Source organism: Lacerta agilis, chromosome 14 (assembly GCF_009819535.1).
Source record: "Lacerta agilis isolate rLacAgi1 chromosome 14, rLacAgi1.pri, whole genome shotgun sequence".
Classification (NCBI taxonomy): Eukaryota; Metazoa; Chordata; class Lepidosauria; order Squamata; family Lacertidae; genus Lacerta; species Lacerta agilis.
The window spans coordinates 30,550,029-30,570,524 of record NC_046325.1 but is presented as its reverse complement, the minus strand read 5'-3'; the positions used below and the strand labels follow the sequence as shown (position 1 = coordinate 30,570,524).

The window sequence follows — 20,496 nt, the reverse complement described above, 5'->3', positions numbered from 1 at the left end:
TCCTCAGAGGAGGCCATCTTCCCATTGTGTTTCAGTGATTCATTAGTCTGGCCATGCCTCTTTCCCACTTAGTCTCTTTGGTGTAATTCTGCTGCCTCTCGGGTGTGGTTGAGTGATCCCGTCACTCACAGTTGCAGAGACACAGCAGAGTTACCCAGCAGAGTTTTGGAGGGACGCTGCATGTTGCATGTTCCATCTCGGTGTCGGTCACTGTTTTGGGTTTGCTTGCCTCTAACTAAGGCAGTCAGACCAGAGACTCATTAAGGAACTTTGAGGCTGCACAATTACCGGTATTATTTTATTCTAAAATAATTGTCTCCAACAAAACTGGCCAGTGACTGGTTGTGTCTCTCTGTCTTTCAGGCAGGGGTCCTTCCCTGTCCAACCTAGAGATACTTTGTCCATAAATCGAGGGCTCAATTGCTGAGCCACAGCCACCATATGGATGCTGCTTTATGCGGCATGTGTTGCCACACCGAGATACATTTTTTCTCCTGCAATGACTCTTGGATTGGGTAATTTTTGTCCATGCCACCATGCATGCCCCAAAGGACAAGGTGAAAGCCTACTGACTGCCATAGTGCTGATTAGCTCATCCTAGTATTGAACCTAAAGCTACTTCCTGAGTTTCATGGGAGGGAAATAAATAGGTCAAAGTCTGGCACACAATTTAAGAAGAAGGGGCAAAAGATTTTTGTTATTCAAACACTAAGGGTCAGCAGAGGCAGGCAGAAAGGGTTAGCCCCCTCCCTTCGGTAGCCAAGTAATGATGAACGAACTTTGTAGGAGTTACAGCTTAGCTGCCACTCCTCTGCAATAGGCAGCTGCAGGGAAGTCTTGCATGTGCTTCACTGTCCACACTTGGTTCATGCTGGCAAACAGAAAGACTTGCCTGGCCCAGAGCAGGAAAAGGCAGCATGTTTCCAGGCTTCCAGTAGATAGGCACCTGGTTGGCCACTGACAATAGGTTGCTGCACTGGTAGATGGGCTTTTTGTCCAATCCAGCAGGGCTGGAAAGTCCCAGGCTTAATCCCTGGGAAAATTCTGAGATTCACCACTTCTGGCAAACATTAAGGCTTCCTTTGTGTCAGTCAATTATTAAAACTGCTCATGACACATCCTCCCAAAAGATATGTGAAAACATCTGGGCGTGGGACAAAGGACTTGTGGAGCAACTGGTAACCAAAAGTTAACATTCAGATACCTTTGGAGGCATTAAAAAACTAAACGTTAACCTTATGCAGGTCTGGGACCACATCCAAATTGAGAAGCTTTGCTGCCTGAGCTGGAGCAGCAAATGTTGGACCCCACCCCAAATCAAGGTGCATAGTATAGTACCCAAGATCAGCCAAGTTATTTTGGCACCTGAGACAGAAAACACCATGAGCGCCTCTTCTCTCTTTGTGGCAAATGCAATAATAGCAAAGAATGAACTTTTTGTTGCGCTTTCATGATGCCCAACGTGAGGCAGCTGCCTTATTTTACCCAATGATAGGGCTGGCCCCAATTCTGATAAATGAGCAGTCGGGAACCTGTGGCCCTCCAGGTGTCACTGGGCTACAACTCCCATCAGCCCCAACCAGCATGGCTAATGATCAGGGATGATGGGAGTTGTAGTCTAACAGCAACCTGAAGGGCCAAAGGTTCTCCACTACTGCGATAAATAGAGAAGAGCGGGTAAGAGGTTTGGAATAAAAACGGGAAGATTATCCTGAGCATAATTATCCCCTTTCCCTTGCAAAGGGAATACAGAAGGTATTACAATAAGTAACATTTTCGGGATTCATTACCCAGTCCTTCATCAACCACAATGAACTACATTTGTTCTTGCTCCCAACCCGTTAAACCACCTAGTTCAGATCAAAGTTGTAAAAGAAAACCCAGGGAAGAAAGCTGTGTAATTTATGCAAGTCTCTCTGTCGAATAGTTCCCAGTTCCCTTGTGATTTGATGTTGTTCAAGCTTGCTCAAAGCCCCTCTTATTAATTTACTTGTTTTAATGTGAGCATGTTATCCAGGTGTTATTGTTTGCAGACATCAGGAGTGGATGGTCTGGAAACACCCGGGGGGACATCAAGGCAAGGCCGGGTTCTACACGCTACACACACAGAACGGAACGTGCAGACTTTAGCAGCTAGCTTGGGTTTTCTGCAAATGAAGGCAGGAAGGTACAACTTTTCTCTAACGAACAGCAGTCCGCCAGCCTGGTAATGCCCAAGCATAGTGCATTTCCCTTATCAAATGTGGCCAGCAGCATCGCCACAGCTGGTAGAAGTCTTTTGTTTTTAAATCCAGGCAGCCGGCTGACTTGAGCCATTTTGCACGCTGCACGGGCAGTCCTTTCTCAAGAAGATTTTTCTCTCTAAGCAAGTCCTCGGCTGCGTCCAGTTCAGTCACAGTCCCAAGGACAGATGTCTGATTTGGCTTTGCTGGGGGGACCCTCCGCCTCGTCCGCCCGAGGCTTCTCCCCTGCTTTGCTTTTCACTGAAGTGGCAGCAGCAGCAGCAGGGCTGGGATCATCCCAGGGACACACCTCAGAGAAACTTTTGCTGATTTCAGCAGTGTCTCCCCCGGTCAATACGAAGTCCCTCTCCGCTTCCCAAGGGCAGACGTCAGCCACATGGCGGTCACCTTGGCTTCTCGCTGGTGTATCCACAAGTGGCCTGCTGCCTTTGCTTAGACCTTGGGGCGGAAGACTGCGACACAAAGGCTTGTGTCCAGCCAGGCCAGCCTCTTTGCTCTGGGAGCTCTTCACGCTGCCCGTTGCCTTCTCCGTCTCACCGGTGTGTGTCGTGTGTCTTTCATTCTTAGTAGGCAACAGCGTTCCTGCTTCCCACGGACAAACGTCTTCTTTAGCGGATGCTTCCGGCTGCTCTGTTTCCCAAGGGCAAAACTCTGTCTTCCTGCTTTCAGTGCTGCCGGGCTTCTTGGAGGCAGCGGTGGCAGGAGCACTTGCGATCGAGACTTCCGCAGCGTCCGTGCTCTCCCATGGACAGATGTTTTCTCGAAAGCTTGTCCCTTTCTGCAGAGGTTTTGGTGATTTTTCGGGTCCTTTTGAACCTGCTGCCAAACCCTCCTTTGAAACGGCACCCACATCCTTACTCAATGTCCCTTTCTCAAGCAGCGCCCCAGCCAGGTCCCATGGGCACACTTCAACGTGGGCAGGAGTTCCGAATTCCTGGGTCTCCCATGGGCAAACCTCAGCTTTTAGACTTTCCACACTCTCTGATTTCATGGAGCCAAGCTTGGACAGATCTAGGCTTTTACTCCCTTTTACTGAGAATTCGTCGCCAGTTTTCTGGGGGTAAGAAAACCCTTGATGGCTATGAGTCTTCTCTATCTTCTTAGAGGCAATTTCTCCCCCGGCTGTCTTCAAACCTGGAGCGGTTGGTGCTTTGGCCTTTGAGTCTCCCTTTGCATCTTGCATTGATGCCCCTCCGGCGATAGGCGCTGGCGGCGTTTTCACGGGGAACACCTCAGTCTTGCCACTAGATTCCTCGTCCTCAACTTCCCAAGGGCACACCTCTGCCCTCAAGCTTTCGGCGCTGCTTGATTTCTTTGAGCTAGCTCGGGACAGGTCTGGACTTCTGCTGCTGGACAGTTCCACGCTCTCCCAAGGACAGATGGATTCTCGAGGGCTGGTTACTTCTGTCCTGACCTGCAACAGATCTAGACTTCGGGTGCCTTTGGCAGGTGGTTTCTCGAAGTCCATACTCTCCCGGGTGGCACCATACTCCTGCTGGCTTATTGACTTCTCTATCTTCTTAAATGTTTCTCCTCCAGCTTTCTTTGAGTCTGGACTTCTTTGTGCCTTGCCTTTCTTCCCCTGGGAAGTCTCAAGTGGCCTCCCCCTTCCCTTCCCTTTTTCAAATGGGGCAGTGGCTACAGACCATGGGCAAATGTCCACCATACTGCTTGCTTCCTCTTCCTCCGTCTCCCATGGACAAACCTCCACCCGTAGACTTTCAGCGCTGTCTGATTTCCTTGATCCAGCTTTGGATAGGGCTGGGCTTTGGCCTCCGGACCTTCCTGAAGGTTCATCAAGCTCCATGCTCTCCCATGGACAGATGTCCTCTCGCGAGCTACTTAACTCCTCCATTGGCTTCCATAAAACCCGTGGGGAGGGGCTCCTGCTGCCGTCTTTCCCTATGGCGACCCCACCCTCCTCCTCCTTCCTCACCGCACTTCCTTCAGCTACTTCCCAAGGACAGATCTCTGCCTTTAAGCTCTCAACGCTGTCTGATTTCTTGGAAGGGATTTTGGACCCTTCAGGTTGAGCAGATTGTTCACCGGGTGCTTCTGCGCTGTCCCAGGGGCAGGCAGGCTCTCGAGCGCTGCTCACCTTCTCTGTTGTTTTAGAAGCACCTACTTGGTTCAGTGGGGCAGCCCTCTGGCTCTCACGAGCCCCGGCACCCTCTGGCGATGGCCTCTTGCCTACCGGACTTGAAGGCATCTCCCATGGGTACACATCTGCCTTAGGTCTGGGTTCTGCTTCCTGACTTTCCCAGGGACACACCTCCATCTTAAGGCTTTCAATGCTAATGGATTTTTTAGAGCCGGCTTTAGATGGGCCCAGACTCTTAGCACTGGGCCTGGTTGACTGGTCATCGGTGTCCACGGTCTCCCAAGGACAGACAGATTCTCGTGGACTGCTTGCCTTCTCCAGAGGTTTAGACGTGGCGTCCCCAACCTTCTTTGCTGCCCCATTGGCATCTTGCTTTGAGGACCTTCTTTCTGATTGAGCTGGAGGCACTTCCCAGGGGCAGATTTCTGCTTTAGCACCAATGTCAGCGCTTGCAGTTTCCCACGGACAAATGTCTGCCTTTTGGCTTTCCATGCGGTCCAATTTCGAGCTGCCTTTGGACAGATCCAGGCTCTTGAGCTTAGGTTGCATAAGTGAATCTTCCCTACCTGTGCTCTCCCACGGGCAGACTGGCTCTCTATTCCCGCTGCTTCCCTTCTCTGGTGCTGCATCTCTAGGTCCTGTTTTCTCCTCTTTGGAGACTGTGCTTGCTGTTCTCATACCTGCTTCTGCCTCTTGTGCTTCCCAGGGAGCAATCTCTGCCTTTTTGCTCCGGAAGCTGTCAGGCTTCTTTGAGCTGACGTTACTTGGGTCTAAAGCTTTTGCACAGGGCTTTAGCAAAGTATCCTCCAATTCCACGTCCTCCCAGGGACAGACAGAGCCGCGCTGTATGTTGTCCTCTGGTGTTTTAAAGGGATGTGGTGCTTGCAATATAATGCCCTTGGAAGGTTCTCCTTCAGCCCAGTTCAGTCCTTTTTCTAATGAAGGTGCAGCTGCTTCCCAGGGACACACTGCGGCAGCCTCAGTTTCCCAAGGGCAGACCTCCGGTTTTTTACCCTCCCCACTGCTTGATGTCTTCAAAGCTGCTTTGGGCGGTTCTTGTGTTTGGGTGGCAGGTTTTGTAGAAGAGCCTTCAGCACCTGCATCCTCCCAAGGGCGAACAGCGCCTTGAGGGCTGCTGTCTCTCACCAGTTTCCTGTTTTTGGACAACGGACTTTTGATTTTTTTGCCTTCAGCCCCTTTGGAGCCTTCTCCTGATGCTGCATCGCTCGTCTCCCAAGGGCATATTGCCGCTTTGATGCTTGATCCACTGTCAGATTTCCTCAGAGTTGCTCCGTGTTGAGCATCTTTCCCCCCTGGCAATTCCATGGACTCCCAGGGGCAAACAGAGTCTTCTTGGCAGCTGGCTTCTTTCCCTGCTGCTGGTCTTAGCAGGGTGGTGCTCTTTATCTCTTTGGAGGATCCTTCGTTGTCCTCCTGAGATGTCTTTATCTTTGATGGAAGTTCGTCAATTTCCCAAGGGCAGATCTGTGTTTTAACACTCATGCCGACCTCCTCAGATTCCCTCCTGCTCTCAGTGCTCCCAGGTTTCCTTCGGTCTCCCTTGGACAGGTCCGGACTCTTCTCAATCTCTGTTCCCGGAGAGGGCTCCTTGATATCTCTGGAATCAGCCTGGCCACTCGCTTTCTCTTGGGTTTCACTTGGAAGAGCCTCTCTTGAAGATACTCCTTTCTTGGGCCCATCAGAAGGCTTCCCTCTGCCCTCTATTACTGCCTTGTCCTCTGTCAAGGCACTGCTGGTTCCCCAGGACGGTTGGTCAGTTTTCGTGCTGGCTGGGAGCTCAGCCACTTCCCAAGGACATGCCTCTGCCTTTTTGCTGTCTGCCTTCGAAACCACTAGAGAGGGAGTGGTAGCAGTTTTGCCCTCTCGCTTTTGATCCTCCTCCACACTCTCCCAGGGGCACACAGATTCCCTTTGGCTCTTGCTTCTTTCCAGCCTGCTAGGGTGCGTCTCTCCAGCACCTTGGGAACCTATTGCTTCTGTGCTGCTCTCTTTGCCCTGCACAAGGCTACCTTGGCTGACCTCCCAAGGACAGACCTCCAGCGCTTTGCTTGGATTATTCTTAGTGCTCGGAAGGGCCTCTTCCTCCTCCTCTTTCTCGTCCCAAGGACAGATGGTTGCTTGCTTGCTGACTACCTTTGCCCTGGTCTCTGCAATCACCTGTTGCCTTGGTGATCCTCCTCCGGCAGACACTGAGGCTGTCTCTGCCAACTTGGGCTTCTCGCTCTTTCCGTTGGCATCCTTCTCGTTTTTCTTCTGGCTTTCTTCGGCATCCTTTCTTGCCCTTATGCTTGTCTTTATCCTCGACCGGTTGAACGCTTTGATGGCCATGCCTAAGCCTTTCATGGAGCTTTTGGAAATGGATGTTTGGGGCTGTTTCTCAGGAGAACTCTTCTGGCTGTCTGACTCGCTTGTATCAGGGTCCTTTTTGCTCGGGACGGGCACTTCCATGACTTCCCAAGGGCAGACTTCTGCAGCCATGGAGGCCAGCCTGTTTAGCGCCACCGGGGAAGAAAGTGGCACGGAACCTTCGGACTGCCTAGTCCTTTCTGTCTCAGCCTTTGCCAGAGGCTCCTCTGTTTCCCATGGACATATGTTTGCCAGCATGGGTCCATCTTTGAGATCACCTGGGCAGGGCTTGGAGGAAGGTTGCATTTGGTCCAGGCCATCCTGAGGAGCAGAATCTTTTCTTCTGAGGCTGTGGGCCAAACTTTGCTGCCTGACAGGTGGTTCGGGTGGTGTCTTCTTGCTAATCGGGTGCCTCTTCCCAAGCACATCGGAGGTGTTGACGCTGATGCTCCTGATGGATGCGTACGTGACATGCTTCTGGGATCTGCTTTCCACGGGCGTCGAGGGGGCCGTCGCAGCTTCTCTGCTGGAGCTGCCGTCTTCCAGGAGGGAGCTCACAGTTCCCTCTGAGGTATCGTCCCTCTGGAGCTGTTTCACTGCCACCTCTGAGGCCACGTCAGTAACCTCTGTGTGCCCGGAGACGTCACTTTCCATTGCAGAGTCACTTTCCACAGCTGTTCTGCTCCCTTTGTCTTGGGCTAGCTTACTGCTGTCTTCCAAGTAGGCCCTGCTGGTGAGGAGCAAGGCTTTCTCTTTGGTGCTGGTGACAACACTGAGGGATTTCTGCAAAGGGGAAGGCCTGGGATGCAGAGGCTTCTTATCTGCCGTCAGGTTGTGAGCGCTGGCCGACTTGTAGACCAGAGGGGCCGAGTCGTCGAGAGAGTCGCTGTTGGACCTCTCCGAGGCTTTCTTGGCTAGCTTTTTCCTCATCAGCGAGTCTAGCAAAGGAGCTTCTTTGCAACTGTCGTGCCTGGCTGGTACGCTGTTCTCCTTGGCATCCCTCACGTGCTCGTAAGTGCTGTGGGACTTCTTCAGCGAGGAGGCCGCCTTGTGTCTCGAAGAGGAGTCCTCTTTCAGTTTCATGCTCGAGCTGCCGGAATCCAAGGGCCTGCGCTTGTAGGACCCGGAGCGGCTCCCTCCCCCCACAGACCCGTCTTTCTCCTCTTTGCTGTGCTGCCGGGACATCGACTCGGGGATCTCGGTGATGCGCCTCATGAGGGAGCGGCCCAGGCCCCGCTTGGAGCTTCTCTTCTTCTGAAGATGAGGGTTGTTGGCCGTCATCTTCTTGGTCTTGTGAACCTCAAGTTGCGTGTAAAGCTTTTTCAGTTCATCCTACATGTTATGTGTAGCGGGGAGGGGGTGGCGGTTGCGGTGAAGCGGGGGGACACAGACACAAAAGGGGGGGGGGAAGAGGGAAGACAAAAAGAAAAACCCTTATTCAGTCAAAAGCCTAATGGCAACAGTTGTGTCGTCGTATGGGCTCAATGACAACACCGTGGGGTTTTATAAATGCAAGGCCTTCTGTTCCTTGATCAGAATCTGCGAGCCCTCCAGGTTTTGCTGGATTACAACTCCCTGGCTGCAGCTGATGGGCATTGGGAGTCCAATGGCATCTAGAGGGTCCCAGGCCCCCTATCCTTAGGATCATTGGAAGCAGTACTTTTTTTCTAGAAAAATAGGTGCCAGGACTCACCATGAAGTCACTACAGTAAGTGCCACACTTTTTAACAACAAAAAGAGGTGCTGGTACTGCATACCCTTGAGTACCCCCTTGAAACCAAAAGCACTGACCGGAAGTAGTTAGTATTAAGGGTCATTCCATGCTGGCGTTTCGTTCCACCGGCGGCCAGTTGTGGCATGGGAAAGGAGGCAAGGAAGCACTGTTGGCAGAAGCCTTTAGCTGGGTGGGGCAGACCACAGTGAGGTTTTCAGTTCTCACATGTGGCCTCGACACATACGGTTGACCCATAGCAAGGAATGGAAAGTAAGCATCTCAGGCTTGCCTGCCCCATTCCCAGGCACTGAATGTTTGTGTGAATGCACATCCATTCATACGTGAACATAAATGGAGTGGTAAGGGATGGATGGCTCGGATGGGACGTTATCAGTGTGCAAATAATAATAATATAATAATTTATTATTTATACCCCACCCATCTGGCTGGGTTTCCCCAGCCACTCTGGGCAGCTTCCAACAAAATATTAAAAATACATCAGTCATTAAAAACTTCCCTAAACAGGGCTGCCTTCAGATATTTTCTAAAAGTCAGAGAGTTGATTATTTCCTTGACATCTGATGGGAGGGTGTTCCACAGGGCGGGTGCCACTACCGAGAAGGCCCTACTCCTGGTCCCCTGTAACCTCACTTCTCGCAGTGAGGGAACCGCCAAAAGGCCCTCGGAGCTGGACCTCAGTGTCCGGGCTGAACGATGGGGGTGGAGATGCTCCTCCAGCTATACTGGGCCGGGGCCGTTTAGGGCTTTAAAGGTCAGCACCAACACTTTGAATTGTGCTCGGAAATGTGCACACGCACAAACGAGGTCTATCTGTCTGCCATACACGTGCACGAGTCAGTGCTTTATCACCACCCCCAGCGCTCCGGATTTGTTCCCCACAACCGAAACCCTAGGTTGAGAAGAAAGGCAGCTTGGATCACATGGAAATATTGACCTCCACCCCTTGACTTTCCTTGACTTTCGGGTTGTGTGGTATGGATTTGGTTTGCTTCAGGAGAAAGACTGCAAAAGGCAACTCTTACTCTGCACAGTTTCTGGCATAGCTAGCGTCAAAAGAAGGTCCTGAGTGTTCCACCCACCCGAATGTCATCGGGGTCGAGGCTGTGCTCGCTCCAGGCTGACGCGATGCTGCTGTTCAGGTAGGAGCCCGATCGCCTCAGGTCCAGCTCATCCTCGTACACCTCGGCAGCAATTTCCTCCCGCAAGGGCGATCCTGCATGCAGGAACTGGGGGGAGGGGGGGGGGGAAGAGACATGGGTTGCTGAATATCCTTCAGCAGTACACTGCCAATCTTCCTATTTCTAGTTTGCCGCTTCCCAAAAAGCTCAGAGACTGATTGCAGGAATAATGCCTCTCTTTCTGGACTTAAGGCCATCTTCATCTTAAGGCTGCGTCTGCACTATGCTCTCCCCTCGCCCCCCGGGTTCATTTACTATGTTTACAGAGCTGCCTCATAACACGAGTTCTCTAGATGCCTTGCAAAAACAAGTCAAAACAGCATGGTATTCTTGGGTAGCTCAGTCGTCTTAAGAGCCGATAATGCCAAGGTTGCAGGTTTGGTCCCTGTTTAGGACAACTGCATATTCCTGCATTTGGGCTAGATCAGGCATAGGCAAACTCGGCCCTCCAGATGTTTTGGGACTACAACTCCCATCATCCCTGACCATTGGTCCTGTTAGCTAGGGATGATGGGAGTTGTAGGCCAAAAAACATCTGGAGGGCCGAGTTTGCCTATGCCTGGGCTAGATGATCCTAAGGGTCCCTTCCGACGCTACAATTCTATGGTTTCTATGAAACAATAAAAAGGGCAACAAATTTATTTTCTAAAAACCCTGGAACGAAACGAAAGCACAGTTTAAAACTTAAGGCTGAGAGACCCAGGCAGTGGAAACACAAGTCCCCCACCCCCACCCCCACCCAAAGGCCTGGGTGAGTAGAAAGGTCCCTCTGCCTGGGACCATAGAGATCACCAGTTCAGAGTTTTATTTTGTAAAGCCAAGTGAAGTGTATGTTTTCAGCACAATAAACTTTTATCATGCCCCTTCTGTTTCCTTAATCAGCCAGCTCTATAGGTTCACATGCGGGGCAGGAAGTTCATGGCTGTTTGTGAGAAGCGGATGCTGGACTTAGATGGAGCATGGGCTCTTCTTATGGCCTTACTCCTCCTTGTCTGTCCCCAACAGCTAGTATTCAGAGGTCCCCTGCCTCTGCAAAGTTTTGTAACGAATTCTGGAATTTTCATACCTTTGGGATGAAAAGAAGTGCAAGCGTCATGGTGGTGGTGACATGTGTATGAATAAAAAACAGCAGAAGTGTCCAGTCGGGGTGCAAGGAAGGAACCATGAAAAACCTGAAGCCGGAAGTAAATGGGGTGGGCAGCGCATTAGAGGAAAAAGGTGGATAGGAAAATTAAACTGTGATACATTCTTTGTTAGAATGATGGCAGGCTCATTTATAACACGCATGCACACACACAGAGCAGTGCTCAGTTGAATTTTGGAATCCTCTCCTGCCGAAATTCGTGGCAGCCTTGACAATCTTTTAGCGCTTTCTACTTTCGCTCAGCACTTTGCATGCATTGCAGTCGTACCTTGGATTCCGAACGCCTTGCAAGTAGAACGTTTTGGCTCCCGAACACCGCAAACATGGAAGTGAATTCTTCCGGTTTGCAAACGTTTTTGGAACCCGAACATCCGACAGGACGTCTGCGGCTTCTGATTGGCAGCAGCAGCTTCCTGCAGCCAATTGGAAGCCGTGCTTTGGTTTCGGAATGTTTTGGAAGTTGAACGGACTTCCGGAACGGATTCCGTTCGACTTCCAAGGTGCAACTTTATCTTCCGTAGTACTTGCCACAATCTTGAAAGGTAGGCTGTCGTCGTTAAGCTGCTTTCATCACCAAAGTGATTCAAGCACAATATAGACACTTCAGTTACAACAAACACAACCGAGAGAAACGTTTTTTTTTAAAAAAAAAACACCAACCACATCTCTGCAAATCAAAGGCAGGTCTTCTAGATCCTGCCCCACTAAAAGAGGCCATGAGTACAGTACAGTGGTACCTCGCTAGACGAATGCCTCGCTAGACAAAAAACTCGCTAGACGAAAGGCATTCGCTAATGAAAGGGTGACTCACAAGACGAATTTCCCTATGGCCGCGACTCGCAAAACGAAAACGTTTTGCAGGTTTTTTTCGTAAAGCCACGCTTCCTCCGACCGTGCTTCACAAGACGAAATTTTCGCGATACGACAGCACTCACGGAACAAATTAATTTCGTCTTGTGAGGCACCACTGTACTCAAAACCTATCAAATTAAGGGCAAAAAGCCCAGATAAAAAGGAAAGCTTTTGCCTGGCACCAAAAGAATGATAAAGATGGTGCCATATAAAGTGCCCTAGGTAAAGGTAAAGGTAAAGGGACCCCTGACCATTAGGTCAGACAACTCTGGGGTTGCGGCGCTCATCTCGCTTTATTGGCCGAGGGAGCTGGCGTTTGTCCACAGACAGTTTTTCCGGGTCGTGGCCAGCATGACTTAAGCTGCTTCTGGCAAACCAGAGCAGCGCACGGAAACACCGTTTACCTTCCTGCCGGAGCGGTACCTGTTTATCTACTTGCACTTTGACATGGTTTCGAACTGCTAGGTTGATAGGAGCAGGGACTGAGCAACGGGAGCTCACCCCGTCGCAGGGATTCGAACCGCCAACCTTCTGATCGGCAAGCCCTGGGCTCTGTGGTTTAACCCACAGCGCCACCCGCGTCCCTAGGGGAAAGCATTCCACGAGAGGAGAGCCACCAAGGAAAAGGCCCTGTTCTTATGTCGCTACCCTCCTCCAGCACTGCCACGGAAGGTGCAAAGGGAGAAAGTCTCCTGATGACGACCGCAGGGTCTGGGTTGGTTCACATGGGGAGAAGCCATCCTTGAGGCAATGGGGTTACTATCAATCTAATTGCAGGTGTTGTGTGCTGGGGCTAAGAGAAGATTGCCTTGCCCAATGGCCACCTTCTGATCTGGCAGAGGCAAGCTTTGAACCGGGGACTTCCCGGCTCTCAGCTCATGCTCAAAACACTTACACTACGCCAAGCCCCTGCCTGTCTCTGCCTCTCAAAGCAGAACTTTTCTGGGTCCCACTTCTTTAGCAATTTGTACAACCAGTGGGGGCAGATACTGCAGGGAAGCAGATTTGGGGGAAACATGAGAAAGTTCCTAACAGTTTGACAGTAGAAATCAGGTGCTTCAGGAACTGGTAGGCTCTCCGCCACTGGAGGTGCTGCAGCAGGGTCTAAACAGCCCACTTTACCTGGGTTGCTGCATTTGCGCACACCATTGCAGATCCGGCCTGAGCAGGGCAGTGGAGGTTGTAGCAGATGATTTTCTAAACCGTGCATTTAAAGCATGTTCAGTGCCCATTCTGCAAAGAATCCTGGGAACTCTAGTTTGCTAAGGGAATTGTAGCTTTCTGGGGGGGAAGAACTACAGTTCTCACAATTACTTGGAGGGCAAGTCCATGTGCACTGAATGTGTTTTAAATTTATGATGTGGATCTGCTCAGCATCCCTTCTATGTTACTTCTATGATCTGTTCTCACCTGACGACATGAAAGGCAGCAGAAGTTATCAGCTCGTTGTGGAGGGCTATGCCCATGTAGCGAGGCTCGTGGAAAGCAGAAGGGACCGTCCGAGTGGCATAGCAGAGAAAACTCCCCCAGAACAGGAACAGCATCTCGGCTGGACAGCAAGAGATAGGGAAGAGGAGGCAAAATGAGCCATTCTCCATGCGGTACGGTTTTTGCCACTTGCCTCTTCTGTCCCTCCCCCCCCCTGCAGACAGCAGTGACTCACTGTTCTGCAGTGAGCACTTTGCGCATGCCCAGAGGTACCTGACTCCCAAGGTGCACCATGTGGCGTATAAACGATTCAGGCACCACGGCCTTTCACCAGCCTCTTAAAATGTAGCCTGGCCAACCCCCCACTCAAATTAAGGATGGGTCAGTTCTGCTGTTAGCTCACCGTCCGTGACCCCACACATGCCTGCGCATCGGAGGTGGGGAACCTGTGGCTCTCCAGTTGCTGTTGGACTACAACTCCCATCATCCCTGGGCACGGACCATGCTGACAGGGGCTGGTGGGAGTTGTGGTACAACCGTATCTGGAGCGCATTGCATTTCCTGCCCCTGCTGCTGCACATCCACTGAGCTGGACAACCGAACATGTTAAATTGCTCCCATCATCTATTGTAGTGTATATGTGATTTCTTGGGAGGTTGCGGGAGGGAAGCTGATGGCGTGGGGCTGTTAGTGAGAACTGGAGGGGGCAGGGACTGGGTTAGAATCAGAGGGAAATGGGATCTGGGGCAGGGGAAGAGTGGGGTTAGGGTCACGGAGAGGAGAAAATAAATATGGGGCAATAGAGACAGCGTTGAGGGTGGGGTGAGGAAGAGGGATATTTTTAAAGTGATGTCAGCTGATATAAATGGCCTGTCTTTCACAGCTGGTGGACAAAGAGCCATAACAAACATGTGCAATTGATCACTGATGTTAAAATCCATTGAGGAACAGATGCCAACCTAGCTAGAGAGACAGCAAAAAAATAAAGATAAAGGACCCCTGGACGGTTAAGTCCAGTCAAAGGCGACTATGGAGTTTCAGGCCAAGGGAGCCGGTGTTTGTCCACAGACAGCTTTCCAGGTCATGTGGCCAGCATGACTAAACCGCTTCTGGCATAATGGGACACCGTGACGGAAGCCAGAGCATACGGAAACACTGTTTACCTTCCTGCCGCAGCGGTACCTATTTATCTACTTGTACTGGTATGCTTTTGAACTGCTAGGTTGGCAGGAGCTGGGACAGAGCAACGGGAGCTCACCCCATTGTGGGGATTCGAACCGCCGACCTTCTGATCGGCAAGCCTAAGAGGCTCAGTGGTTTAGACCACAGCACCACCCGTGTCCCATTAGAGAGAGACAGCATGCCTCTACCAGGTGAAGAAAAGAAAGAGACTCCTAAGATGAAACCACCCCCACCCCTATAATGGCTGGAGCGCTGCTCAGTCTACAGCAGGCATAGGCAAACTCAGCCCTCCAGATGCTTTGGGACTACAATTCCTATCATCCCTGACCACTGGTCCTGTTAGTTAGGGATCATGGAAGTTGTAGTCCCAAAGCATATGGAGGGCCAGGTTTGCCTATGCCTAGTATACAGGTTATGTATGATTCCAGGCTGTTGATGCTGAAGGGGACTTGGCAGAAGCAAGCCAAACGTTCATGATCGCGGCAGCTTGCTTCCTGGTTTTGGTCTACTGTCACAGAAGGAGTGAACCCTGGCAGACCTTATGGGACATCCCAAAGAGAGCGGGACCGGACCAAGGGGAGCCTGCATGTGGCAGAGAAGCCAGCGGCTAATTAATTCAGGCCATCGGATTAGGGGTCCTCACCCACAACCATCATGTAGTCCCAGCGATCGTGGTCACAGATGTAAAACTGGAGCCCCCTGTTGGTCTGGGAGCGGACCACCAGCGGGATGTTCTTTTCTATGTTCTCCAGCATCCCGACAGTCCAGGCTGCTAAGAACCAAAGCACCAAGAGCAGAATCAAGGCCAGCATCTTCAGCACCCGGTTGCTGGACATGTAAGGAACTCGCTGGGCCGTACGGGAGAGAAAGACCTTCAAGACCCTGTTGGGTAGAAAGGGAGAGGTGGTCTGAGGAAGAGGAAGGTGATGGTGATAGATAGATATGTGTGTGTGTGTGTGTACACAAAGGGTGTTGCTCAAGGGAGAAGTGGTCGTAGCCGACCAATGTTGGAACCAAACCACCTTCGACACTGATCATTGGGTGCTTCCAGGCCAACCTGCTTACTGAGGGAATTATCCTGATTTACAGGAAAATCAGACAACTTTGGTTATTTGATGGGCATTTGTTCTGGTTTGTTTGCAGGGAGGTTAGACACTGCTGCATCAAAGCAGGTGTCATCCCACACTTTTCAGTGCATTTCCCCCCATCTATTGCTTTCAATAGGTCTACTCTGAGTATGGCTGCCACTGGATACAACCCATAGATTGCATCCAGATGTAATGGTGAGTTTGCTTTGGAAGCACACTTGCCGGCTTTTGGTCGGACATGCAATCTTCTTCTGGTTTGAGCTTACTGTTCCTGTTTGTTGCAAAAGCTAGTTAAATGCAGCACTGATAAGCTGGGAATTGATTGATTTCCTCTCTCCTTCCTGAGGCTGCTTTTTAAAAATGTTCCCTTAAAAAAAACACAAAAACCCACTTTTTTCTTAAGGAGCAGGTGGAGATGAGTACCTGTTTAAGTGAGTAAATGTACATTTTGGGCATAAAAATAAAGATGGGTAACCCATATGAGGAGAGAGGGCAAAGTAGACCACCAAATCTACAATCAGTTTGTTGGCCCATACATAGGTAAAGGTAAAGGTACCCCTGACCATTAGGTCCAGTCGCGGACGACTCTGGGGTTGCGGCGCTCATCTCATTCTATAGGGCGAGGGAGCCGGCGTTTGTCCACAGACAACTTCCGGGTCATGTGGCCAGCATGACTAAGCCGCTTCTGGCGAACCAGAGCAGCGCATGGAAATGCCATTTACCTTCCCACCAGAGCGGTACCTATTTATCTACTTGCACTTTGACGTTCTTTCGAACTGCTAGGTTGGCAGGAGCAGGGACCGAGCAACGGGAGCTCACCCCGTCGCGGGGATTCGAACCGCCAACCTTCTGATTGGCAAGCCCTAGACTCTGTGGCTTAGACCACAGCGCCACCTGCATCCCACTGGCCCATATATAATATCCATCAAATGGGTTGCAAAAGCAGGGAAAAGTCAGGCTCAAGCCATGAGGAGCAGGTAATGCAATTTGTCCTGATTCACTTTTATGCCTATAAGCACTCTTACCCTAGTTTAATAGTAATTCCCAGGGAGCTTTGGAAAGTGCAGTTCTATGTGGAGGCCAGGGCCATATTAGAATCTGCAGCACTCTTGCCAAATCACAATTCCCAGAATTCTTTTGGGGGAAGCTGAGGTGGTATAAAGGCCAAGAAAGACACACTGTGTAGCTATATGAATTACTCTGATCTCTCTGACTAGAGCCAATATGCTGGGCTAAAAGGGTCTGGGCTAATTTTTATGGTCCTTTGTTTTCTTAAGCCCCTGGGATCTGAGTGAATATTGCAAAGCAACCCCCTCTTTTGGAAAATAAGGGCACAACACCAGTCATGGCCAGCAGTGTCTTTCAAGCTAGTCCTACCTGTACAGTTTGAGGGTGATGGTTCCATAGACAATGGCAAAACCCAGCATGCGCACCCAGCGCAGAACAATGCAGCGGAAGATGCTCGGCTTGAAGTAGAGGATGAACACCTGTATGAAAGGAGAGGCCAGGGAAGGCGATTGGCATGTACATCAGGAGGACCCTTTTAACAAAACGACACTGGCCCACATGCATACGTTCAAAAGGACACTGGTTTTTTGCATAGGGCTCCTCTAGCCAGAAATCCATAGAAACATAGAATTGTAGAGTTGGAAGGGACCACAAGCGTCATCTAGACCAACCCCCCCCTGCAATGCAGGAATATTTTTGCCCCGTGTGGGAATCGAACCTGTGATCCTGAGATTAAGAGTTTCATGTTCTGTCTCTCTTGTGAGAGTTGCAAGAATTGGATCGGATCATTTGGTCCGCTCTCCAGGTGGGCCAAAATTTACATGGATGTTCTCTTGCAGCATGTATGTCTCTAGGAAAATCCGAAACCCAATATTAAGAACATGACAACTGGCCCCACTGCGTCAGGAAGAGGCCCTTTGGGCAGAGGGGGGCAACAGTGGAGGCAACTGTCCCCAGGCCTCACCTGTTAGGAGCACCAGATCAAGAGTGACAAAGGATGCACTCCCCAGCTGAGAAAATAAGGGTAGCATTAACATTCACCCACAGGCACGCTCAGACTCTCAGACTCAGCTTGCTCTCTTTGATATTGGGTAGTTCAAAGGTAGGCTAACTAAGGCCCAGGGGCTGGATGCGGCCTCCCAGGCTTGTAAATTTGGCCCACGGACCCTGCCGCCTGCTTGTTCAGTCCCTGCATGCTGCGGACACCTCACTGTGCAGGAACTGACTTCCATGATGCTGGCATGGCTTCTGGGCGGGCGGTGATGCTGGCACGGCTTCGGATTGGCTGCAGGAAGTTCCTGCGGGCAATCTAAAGCCTCGCCACCCGTGGCTGAGATAAACCCGGCGCGGCCATGGACGGAGAGGCTGGCGGGCGGGCGGTAGGTCTGGGCCGTACCTTGGGCATTGTGTCGGGCACATCGTGGGGCTTCAGCCAGAGCTTGGTGCACCTGCTGGCCCCGCACCCGGCGCCCGGTTCAGCGCTGCTGCTGGTGGTGGCATGCTTGGCAGCCGTGCTGGAGCAGCTGGAGGGCAAGATCTGCACTGCCTCCCCGGTGCTCCATGTGCGCAGCCTGCCTGCCGACCTGGCATTGGATTACGGGCCGCAGTGTGTGGTGCACGCCACCTGGGAGCTCCGCAGGGACAGGCCGATGAAGCGGCTGCTGTTCATCAACAACGGCAGTGAGTGGGCGCCGCCGAGGCACGCTCCTGAGCATGTGCAGAGTGCGTTCCTCCTCCAGGTCCAGAGGCAGCTGCGGGACCGGCTTGCAGGGTATTTATATTTTTCAAAATATAGTCCTGCCCCCCACAAGGTCTGGCTCCCTGATGAAAAAGTTTGCTGACCCCTGGGCTAGTTACATTCCCCGAGGGCTTTCACAATCTCCATCCTCTGCTGTTAGCTCCCAGAATCCATTTCTGTGGGTTAATGTAAAACGTCTCAACCTGCAGTCTGTGCTTTTCATGGCCAAATAGCCACCAAGGGACGAGGGCTGCATGTATTCCATGAAGTACAGAAATCAGCTTGGGGGACATAGAACTCATTAGCTTGAGAAACCCAGGTTTGTTGAGGAAACCCCAGCAAGTTTCTAGTCCTCAAGACTGAGAAAACCCAGTTTGAACACATGCAGGCGATACCCAGGGAAATCTCAAGAGGCGGGAGAATTTGATGGTCGGTGGGTAGGGTTCCAGGGCCCTGCAAAGCTCTTCACCTGCCTCATCAGATTCCCCTTCTTCAGCGGATGAGGTGGAGGACTCTGAAGTCAAACTGCAGGTAGGGCCGGTCCCAGAAGCATGTCCACAAGGTAGGACCATGCAACATACACAAGTATGTGCAAATGTTATGCAAAGATGTGTTCTCTGTTTCCAATGATGCATTTCCTTTTGTGGAGGGCAATTTATTTATTTATTTCATTTATATGAATATGAGGCTGGGACAGAGTGACCGGCCCAAGGTCTCCCTATCAGCTTTATGGGCGAGTTGGGATTTAAACCCTGGTTTCCCCTATCGCCTAGCCCAGCACTCTTAACAACTGCACCACCCTGGCCACCCTAAACTCAACCCATTAGGTATCCCAACCCAGACACTCACGGGAAAGTAGAGCAGGAGTGAGCCGAAGAGTATCATCTCCAGAAGAATGACTCCTGAAGCTCGAATCCTCTAGGGGAAGAGAGATGAACGTAAAAGGAGGAGCAACCCAAGGATGGTGGCTTTGGAGATGGCACAAATGTTCAAGTTAGAAAACGATGCCGAGCGGGATAACGATGGTGAGGAAAAGCAGAGGGGCTTTTCGGTGGTGGCGCCCACCCTGTGGAGCGCCCTCCCGTCAGATATCAAGGAAATAAGCAACTGACTTATGCGCAGCAACCTTATCAGCTCTCCTTGCCCTTGGAGAGAGAGGCTGGACACTTTCCAGCAAAGGTGAGTCAGTTATCTCTCTCTCTTCCTTGTTCTGCTTCTCCTAGCTGTTCCAAACTCAGCTCTGCCCAGCTGTTGCTTTCCGAACTATGTCCCTCTGCAAACCAAGTCTCTCAATCTATACCGCTCCATTGTTCCTAGGCAGCTTCAGGATCCTGGTCAGGAGCAGGAAGAGGGGGAGGTTCCCATCATTCCTCATCAGAGCTGTAATCCTCAGTCTGGTCTCTGACATGGGGGGCAACCCAGTCAGATGGGTGGCATATAAATTACCGGTATTATTATTATTATTATTACAGTGGTACCTCGGGTTACAAACACCTCGGGTTACAAATACTTCGGGTTACAGACTCCGCTAACCTGGAAGTAGTACCTCGGGTTGAGAGCTTTACCTCAGGGTGAGAACAGAAATCACGCGGCGGCAGTGGGAGGCCCCATTAGCTAAAGTGGTATCTCTGGTTAAGAATGGTTTCAGGTTCAGAACGGACCTCCGGAACGAATTAAGTTCGTAACCAGAGGCACCACTTTATTGTTGTTGTTGTTGTTGTTTTATTATGGCAAAGTAAACCAGGGACAGCTAATGTTTTGACCCCTCTCCTATTCCTGTCCGGGGCCTCTTTAAGTGCAAATCCAGCTCGTTCTTCCCACTGGCCATCCCTACCCTTACCTTGCTCTTCCGGAAGTGGTAGGAGACCAGCATGCTGAAGAAAACAGCCAGCATGCAGAAGGCCTGGAATGCCAAGACGGCAGCTCGCAAGGACCAGTCTTCCTGGATCAGGCAAGGCGTGCCATCTGTGCAGGTGGGGCATCCTTCGTGGCACGGGAGGCATTCCAGCAGGCTCTCGGAATCCGTCACTCCATACCGGGAAGCACTTTCTCCTGCGGGCAGGGAGAATGAATTGCGAAAGGAAGCGTGTTAAAAAATAGTGGTTTGGAAGGCTCCCAGGAGAAAAAGCGACCATGCCTCCTACAATACTTGGCGGCCGGGGGGGGGGGGGGAGAAGAGAGATTGGAAATATAGAAAATGAAAAAAAAAGTCTTTCTAAGAGATAAGGACAGAAAACAGTGGCGGAAAATCTCTCGTCCTTCTTGGACGGGAAGGAAAAGTAAGGAGTCTCTGATGCCTGGACTGAACATTTAGAAAACATCAGCAGGGCGAGGAATAAATGGATATCACACTGGACTATTATGAGGAATACTTGCTGGCACAACTGATGAATGGATAGTTGGCCTTCACCTGTATCTGCCTATCTTTCTCT

General features: G+C 51.1%; 1 protein-coding gene across 1 annotated transcript in view; it reads right to left on the bottom strand.

Annotated features, from left to right (window-relative positions):
* Positions 1-491: 491 nt before the first annotated feature.
* GPR179 (G protein-coupled receptor 179) overlaps positions 492-20,496 on the bottom strand; it is a 42,000-nt gene continuing 21,995 nt past the window's right edge. The window contains exons 4-12 of the mRNA XM_033170017.1: positions 19,905-20,116; positions 18,914-18,982; positions 16,696-16,805; positions 14,874-15,112; positions 13,031-13,169; positions 10,691-10,796; positions 9,526-9,672; positions 6,383-8,043; positions 492-6,349 (exon numbers count right to left, since the gene is read on the bottom strand). Of these exons, the coding sequence (XP_033025908.1) occupies positions 2,389-6,349; positions 6,383-8,043; positions 9,526-9,672; positions 10,691-10,796; positions 13,031-13,169; positions 14,874-15,112; positions 16,696-16,805; positions 18,914-18,982; positions 19,905-20,116 (6,644 nt within the window). The 3' untranslated portion in view covers positions 492-2,388. The remainder of the gene's footprint in view (positions 6,350-6,382; positions 8,044-9,525; positions 9,673-10,690; positions 10,797-13,030; positions 13,170-14,873; positions 15,113-16,695; positions 16,806-18,913; positions 18,983-19,904; positions 20,117-20,496) is intronic.